Genomic DNA, 8,241 nt, shown 5'->3' on the forward strand with positions numbered 1-8,241 from the left:
GTGGGGGGGGGGGGGGCGGGTGGGGGACGCTGTCGCCCTCCTTGAGAGGAGTGAGTGGCGGCAGCGTCACTGCCTGTTGACATTTGACATAGCAGGTCTCATTCCAAGGAAATTACGGAGTCTTACTGGACCTTATGTGAATAATGCTGAAGAAATCATGAGCACTGTAACAAGAACTGTTCTAATCACTGCCTGATCACCGTTGCTTTACCAGAAAAAGTCACTGTGGCACATTAGCTACTTTGAGCAAATTTTAAGACTCAGCCAGTTAAGTTTCATAGTGCACTGGATTAAACTGAAATCACGGGCTGCATGGAGAGAAGGATATCATTCTAAAAACTTTTAGTGCACTAAAATGGCCTCAAGCTGTGTAAAAAGGTGTGTTTCGGACATATGCAGAAAACCTATCCATGCATTCATGCTAAATCCTGTGGCAATGAGCTTCATGCCAACTCTTTTGCGCAGATTGCTGGTTTGCATACAGTCACCTGTATAATGATGGGATGTCTGTACTCTACATTACACCCCTGTTGGTTACTTTAGCAAATTCACAGAATCATTCTCTCTTCACAAAGGTCTTGAGACACATGACTGAAGCCAAAGGCTAAACCACATTCTAAAGAGCTAAGAGTGAGTGTGGTGTAATGTGGGGGATGCTGCCCTACCTCATTCTTCTGGAGACTGGAGAGTGGTTTGGAGCCAGGAAAACCTGCTCAACACAGGAAATATGGAGAAAAGAGGAAACGGACTTTAGCATTGTTCATAATAAAATATAATCGAAAAAGGCATTTGTAGTCAAGTGTTCAGGCAATGTTTCCATCCCAAATATGTTTTTTTGTCCAAAATCAAAGGACCAGAGTCAAATTCCTCGTGTCCAACGCACCTGACCAATAAAGCTAATTCTGATTCTGAGATGCATGTCACAGAAATTCATTTCAGTTTCCTTATTTCATTAGCACAATGAAAATACTTCTGTGGAAATAATTAAGACAAAATTTGGTTGTATAGATGGGATCATACATCATTTTGGGAAGTAAGGGAAAGTATTGTTAAAGGTGGAAAGACTTAATATTAAATAAGTAAGGTTACATGTGTGACTCTTGTCAGAGCCAGTTTTGTTCATCAGGAGACACAGTGTCCTTGAGGAAAGATGCATGATCCCCAGGCTGTGTATGTAACAACACACAAATATCAAATGAACCTGAGAAAGTGACCTATTTACAGTTTATTTGAGACTCACTGCTGTCTGTGCTACGCTGTGGTTTATTTTTGGACAAAGCTTCCATCACGTCCTGGATCCTCCATAGCTCCTTCTGGATCTGGATGTGTCGCTGGCTTGGAGGCTCTGTCTGAGGATACACACAGATACACACGCTGTTAAAAGTTTGATCACCTCTGTACTTGCATTATTCATGTTGCAGGGACATAGATCAGTGTAGACAGCCACACTGGCACGGTCACAAGTCTGTTTTATGGACAGAATGCATGTTCCCATAAAGTGAAGACTTTGTTTAAGGTTAGGGTAAGGTTGGGGTTAGGTCAAGGCTAGAGTTAAGCAAGTAGTGATTATAGCTATGTTTAAGGTAAGTCACTTGGAAATGAATGTAAATCAGTGTGTGGCCTTGTCTTTCTATATTGGTGGGGATGGAAAACGGGAGCATGCTAGTTTCGCAGTGAGGACCAGAGACTATAACACCGTGTAAAGTTAGAGCAAGTGTCGGCTTTGGTTAAGGTTAGGGTAAGTCTCCAGGAAAGGAATGTAAAGTGACAAAAACAAGGATGAGTGTGTGTGTGTGTGTGTGGATGTGGATGTAAAGTGTAAAGGAATGTAAAGTGACAAAAACAAGGATGAGTGTGTGTGTGTGTGTGGATTTGGATGTTACCTGTGGGCTTCCCAGGGCCTCAAGCTGCTCCAGCAGGTTGGACTTAGCCATAGTGACATCTGCTTCCAATCTGTCATACTCTCTCCAGGAGCGCTCCAACTCCTGACATCGGGACAGCAGCCAACAACAGGGTCACAGAAATGTACGTCTGTCTTTGACTTGTGTTTGTCTTTGCCTACATTTCTGCTACTCAAAAGAAATCATTTAATTTTTGGCTCATATAAAAACATAAAAAATTGTTTCACCTAATTTGAATGTATTAATTATTAATTCAACCAACTTCTCTAGCCGTCCTGCGGTGATGTGGGCGTGTTAGTGTGTGTTGGGCTGTGCTCACAGTGTTGACTCTGGACAGCTCTCTGCATGTGCTGAGCAGGCCATTCTGCAGCACGTCTCTCTGCTGGACCAGGCTCTGTGTGGCTGCAGCATTGGAGCCGCTCTGTTCACTCAGCTCCTGACTGGCTGACAGCAGGGCCGTCTCCAGAGTGTGCTGTCTCACACACACACACACACACTCTTGTTATTGCACACATGATCCTGCACAAGACCAAAATGTGAAGAGACACACTGACAGAGCTGTACCTTCTCTCGGTGTAGCTGCTGTAGTTTCTCCTCCTGCATCCTCACCACCTTGTCCTGCTCACACAGTCTGCTCAGCTTGGTCTAACACACACAAACACACACAATATAAGCATTGTTTGAAACATAATGAAGTATAATACTAAAGGTCAGTGCTTGCCTTACATCTATGTCAGCTTCCTCTGTGCGCTGGATGAAGAAGCCATCTTTGTAGTTATCTGGGCTGGTCTGAAAAGAGGAGGCACAGTCAAAGGCAGACAGCAGGGGGTGATGACAACACATCTGTTAGGATGGCGAACACAGAGCTCCAGCCATGACGAGCTCTCTACCCAAAATGCTGCTTAATGCCATTTGGGGGAAAAGAATGTCCTGACATGTTTTACTTAATGTTCTTCCAGTGCATAGAGAATGTTGTCTTTCTAAGTGGATGACTATTCTGAAAATAAAGAATTTATTCTGAAAATACCATAATTCAATTATGTTTGTGATATAAATTAGGTGTAATATAAATTATTTTCCCCAAAATGCTGCAGATTGTGGAAAAAAAACTCTTCTGCTGTACATTCCAGAGGCAGGGAATGAGAGGATGAAGGGATGAGCGTTCTGTGCATATTCACTAATCTTGTTTAATTTCCCTTGAAGCTGTTTACCCAGGTGTAACCACGGATATTGTGGCTGAATATTCTAATGCCGAGAAAGACGGAGGTGTAGCCTGGGAGGACAGATGCACACTAATAAAGACAAAACATCATCCCAAACTATTAAACCAGAGTGTAATTTCCCCTGGTGACAGTAGGAAGTCACCAAGGCAAATGTGCACCCCACATTTAAAAAACAGATCTTTTTACTGACTAAAATCTCTGTAAACAATGTTGTCTGACCAAAAATATAATTATGATATCATAGAATTATAAAAATCTAAACTGCCTTCAACATTCAGTATGTTGAAAGTCTCCATCTATTCAAAAATGTGTTTTTGTCAGTGGTCCCTCTCTTGGATGTTTGGCCTTTACTGTATAGAGCGATGTCTAGAATGTGAAGCTAGAAGTCTTCAGAAGTTTTTTAAATTCACCTGCTGAAGGGCGCAAGTTTCCCTGTGCTTGTTGAAGTCTATGAAGGCTGACAGGAAGACCTGCAAATGCTACTCAGGGTTCAAAAACCACTCATCCATCTATATAACTTTATAAATATAATCAAATATTTATTTTGATTTATGGTTTATTGTCTGTTTTTGTGCTTCTGAGGCACTAGAATCACTAAACATCAATCAAAGCAAAAGCAAAGCAAAAGACGAGAGTGATCTTTTAGTGGATAAAATTACATACTGTAATGAATTTATGATTTATATGTTTTAATTTTTTATGTTATTGGTTTGTGGTTACAGATGTAAATAATGAATCATCTCAGTCTCAGACCAGTGAGACTAAATACAATTTTGTGGCTGAGTTAATAATTAAGAAATCAAGGCCATATTTCTCATATGTAAGTGCTGACAGGGCAAAAAACAGAACAAGTTAATTTGTCTTAAATTTAAAATGTGTGATTTGCTGGCAATGTATAAATGCATGTAGATAAAAAGTGTACTGTGGATTGTTTTTCTGTTTTTATCAAATTCGTCTTAAGTACAGGTAGCCTCGATTTGCACAGAGGCAAAGACAAGACTCATAGTGTTTCTTTCTGTTTTATGATAAGTGAACTTATGTACACCGTAGTACCTTTGAGAACTTTTAGTAATGGATGCTGTAAAACACAACTGTGTTTCTGTTGTGGAAACTTGATCAAGTGTGTAGACCGTTAATTGGACCTCTTGCAGGATAAGTCAGTGTATTTTCATGAAAAAAAAAAAGATAAATGGTAAATGGTCTTATACTTGTATAGCGCTTTTCTATGCATTGCAGCACACTCAGAGCTCTTTTACACTATTTGCCCATTCACCCATTCGCACTCCCAAGCACACAGAGTCATACACTGGTGAAATGACTGGGACCAATTTGGGATTTAAGGACACTTCAACATGAGGACTGGACAAGCTGGGAAACAAACTGCTAATCTTCTGGTTGGGAGATGTAGAGACGACCTGCTCTAAAAAAATGCCTTGATCTCTCCAGTATAAATATAATATAAATAGAATAATATAAACTATAAAATCAGCATTGGTTTTCACAGCTAAACAGTGTATAAAAAAATTCAAATTCAGGGGCTACGTATTTCTTCCTTAAAAAAAAAAAAGAAAGAACAGCTGTTAGCTCAGATGGGGGGTGATAAATGAAGGCAGACAGGAGCAGATTTTTACTGGTCTAGATACAATCCTCTGACAATTCCCCTGACTGAATTTTACAGTCCACATTATTATGCTCTGACCAAGGAAATACACCTGCGAGATGATGGTACAAACCCACACAGAGGGAATCAAGAGGCTGCATCAAAGTGGAACTTCATACCTCAAAAGCACAGTTTGAAGACTACTGCACTGACCTACTGGGAGGTTTTCTGGAATGTCTAGGAAGTCAAGAATAGATTCAAATTTTCTTTTTATATGAAGAAATGACATAGGAGATTGAAAAGGATTGTTAGATTTATCTGTACTACACTGAACACATTTTAAAAGACTGTACTTTAAATAGTTCTCTATATGGTAAGTTCATTTTATCAGTGCATCACAGCTGGATCTGGATGCTAGATGATCCTGATTGGCTCCCTTCAGCTCTTTTCAGACATGCACTGGAACCCTGATATTATCTAGACATTACCTGGAGGAGCTGTATGCGAGAACACACATGTCTGAGTCAGTTAGCCTAGACACTAAGTGGATTTTACTCTGCTGGCTCCCTAGCACAAAGTCCGCGTAATGTCCAAGTGAACCGGAGTGAGTCCATTTGAGAAGACAGCACTGCAGTCCAGAGTAGGCCTAATGGGCATGTTGATGACGTTCCATCATATGACTCATGCAAAACTGGAAGAATACAAACATCTGATGCTGACGAAAAACAGACATTTACCATGAAGGCCCCAACAAAAATATGTAACCAGAGACATGACGGAATTTGGGAACTTCTGTCGTTAAGAACGGTGGTAGGGCAAGAGACTCAGTAGTTTATGACCAAATTACAAACCGGCTACAAGACTGACTCCAGTGTTGACCTTAACTGACATGTGATTAGTATCAGTCTTTTCACCTCACTCTCAAAAGACTTTGACCTATTCCCTTAATTATTTCCTAATTCCTACAGCAGAAACATATAAATACTTATGCAGAACATGTAAAAAAACAAACAAAAAAGCAAAACTTTTAGCACAAACTGTGGAAGCATTTTCAAAGTGTTACCCAACAACGAGTAGTGCTGATGAAGACAGTGGGAGGAGAATTCTATGACCACATAGAATTACACCATAAGCCATGCTCACTTCAGGTCGGTTACAACAGCACTAAACAGAAAGCAATGAAATGAGATATGCTGGAACTAAAAATAACTTCATAAACACTTTAAATAATGCTACGGTGACATCTGGGAAGTGTCGCAGTGTAACAACTGACTGGTGGACGAACCGACTCCATCCAAAGTGGTGGAACAAGAGGTTGATGGTGAAGGGGAAGATGTGGATACACAACCACCGAGCTACCAGGGGCAAAGGTCTGGTTTGAGTCTGTTCTAGGTCAGTCAACTTAAAAATGAAGAGTTCTTTAGAAACAATAGATGTTTCCATATTGGGAAAACAAACCCCAAGTTAGAATTGTTTTATGGTATGTATGCTTTATCTTCATTAGATATTTCTCTATGAGATAGAACTCTTCAATCTAAGTATGGTGAAATGTACATGTTGTTGAGCAAACCCCCCCTCATTTTTAGCTTTATGAAAATGTTTGAAAACAAGCAAAAAATTCCATGATTGCCAAAAGCTTTTGACTCAACAACAGTAACATATATAGCATGTCAAAAGACAAATGGACTTCCAATGACTCCAACCAGAGACTGCCAAAGACCTTACTTGCTGGTAGAGTTGCGGCCTCGGTGCCGAGTTCTCGATCATAGTGTGAATCATGAAGATTAGAGGCTCATTCTCCTTCGTCTAGCAGAGCACCATGGAGAAACAGGATACAACAGTGTAATAACACAGCTGTGAGTGTTGATGGATCAGCCATTGTTTAATGACTGATGTCTTAGACATGGAAGGGGACTAACCTACCACTTTTCCTTAAATAGAATAAAACACAGAACTAATGCTTACTGACTAACATCTCACCCTACCAACCCTAACTCACCCATCTTAATCCCAACACATGGGGTTCAGCCCTAAACCTTAACCCAAACCCAAACTGCAATTTGTAACAACAAATGCAAAGTATGGAATGCCATAATATAGTAATGATTTCAATAACACTGGCACTTTTCAAACATTTCAACTGTGTTACCAAGAAAGGCCATGTTTAATTATATATGAATAGTAAGGTCTAGCCCTTACTCTGTAAAGGGCCCTGAAATTACTTTTGTTGTGATTTCTTGCTATACAAATAAAATTGAATTGAACTGAATTGAATTAATTCAGGTTTTAACCTATGTTTAAGGACTGCATCTGTGTTTCTGCAGTAGCTGATTTATTACAAATACTTTTATTTTATATTAGTGTTGAGCATTTTTCTAAGATCACCAAAGGTTTGCCATTTTTCAGGCAGCTATTGTTTACATGGTTTTGATGGGTCCTCTTCATTTTCAGTATACAAGACCCTACTAAGGACCCAAGTAGAGGTGGGTTCAGATTATCTTCTAAACTGGTATGGTAAGGTTCTACTATTATACCCAGGTAGTTGTCTCAAAATGTATTTATGTATATTGGTTTTATGTAGGGTTTCCACATATACTTTGTATCAGGCTAAACATTGTCTACATCCAATTGCATAAAGCTGAAATTATGCAGAAGATAGCTATGTCCAACAATTTTTTAAAAGTTTCATTATTGCAACTTGGGATTTATTTTGTAGTTTCTGGCCATTGGTTTTATCTGTCGTAACTTTCTTATTAAAAAAAACATATTGCTAAGATCTCATAACAGCATAATTAAAAATAGGTCTGGTAGGGGAAGAAACACAAACACTCAGATTACTATTCAGGTTGTAAACAGACCGTTAGATTAGTCAACCTTATTTGAAAGAGAAAACCAAGGTGAACTGTAAAATTACTATCCAAATGGCCCATCAGAGTTTACAGACCCGATTCTGGTTCATCCTGGACCTACTGTACATACTTATGGTTTTCCTCTGCAGTGAGGGACTAGGTAGTGAAATTACATGTTTGCTCTGCATTTAGATTGCTCTGCTGCCTTTGGTGTACATGAATTCAGATAATAGCACAATGACAATCAACTGAATTGTTTTTAAAGAAAAACTCAACAAATGTTTGTTAAAAGTTTTTAGAATTTAGCATGAGCACTCCTAGCCACTCCCTCCTAGCTAGCCTGTCCAAGGCTATTCTCTCCCTGAAGCACATGGCCTTTTCAGAGTCAAGCAGTCCTATTCAAGAATGCAGGAATCATGGGAAGCTGAGTTCTAACCTACAGGCCAAAAATACACAGGACATTTAGTTGCCTGCCATGATTAAGATATGTCTGTGAATAGTCGACAGGTTATGTGAGCAAACTGAAATACAATGCTAATAAGATTGTAGTGGGGACATCCATATTGTTTCTAACGTTGGTGTCAGTACGTGTTGGCCAAAAACAAATAATTGTCACAATTAAATGCAGTAACTTTTCACCCTGTAGTCTTACACCACAGTTATCTTTA

At 39.5% G+C, this 8,241-nt stretch overlaps 1 protein-coding gene across 7 annotated transcripts in view; it reads right to left on the reverse strand.

The window, feature by feature from the left end:
• plekha5 (pleckstrin homology domain containing, family A member 5) overlaps nucleotides 1-8,241 on the reverse strand; it is a 259,165-nt gene that overhangs the window by 27,894 nt on the left and 223,030 nt on the right. For 5 of the 7 annotated variants that reach the window (XR_002275551.1, XM_020608315.1, XM_020608316.1 and 2 more), the window contains 7 exons: nucleotides 6,450-6,530; nucleotides 2,628-2,690; nucleotides 2,466-2,546; nucleotides 2,221-2,373; nucleotides 1,884-1,985; nucleotides 1,241-1,349; nucleotides 666-709 (listed from right to left, as the gene is read on the reverse strand). Coding sequence is in view for 6 of the 7 variants with exons in the window: in XM_020608315.1 (XP_020463971.1) it covers nucleotides 666-709; nucleotides 1,241-1,349; nucleotides 1,884-1,985; nucleotides 2,221-2,373; nucleotides 2,466-2,546; nucleotides 2,628-2,690; nucleotides 6,450-6,530 (633 nt within the window). In the remaining variant the exon portion in view is untranslated. The remainder of the gene's footprint in view (nucleotides 1-665; nucleotides 710-1,240; nucleotides 1,350-1,883; nucleotides 1,986-2,220; nucleotides 2,374-2,465; nucleotides 2,547-2,627; nucleotides 2,691-6,449; nucleotides 6,531-8,241) is intronic. The other 2 variants (XM_020608318.1, XM_020608317.1) reach the window with 1 other exon arrangement.

The sequence above is a fragment of the Monopterus albus genome, unplaced genomic scaffold (assembly GCF_001952655.1).
Source record: "Monopterus albus unplaced genomic scaffold, M_albus_1.0 scaffold92.1, whole genome shotgun sequence".
NCBI classification, from domain to species: domain Eukaryota; kingdom Metazoa; phylum Chordata; class Actinopteri; order Synbranchiformes; family Synbranchidae; genus Monopterus; species Monopterus albus.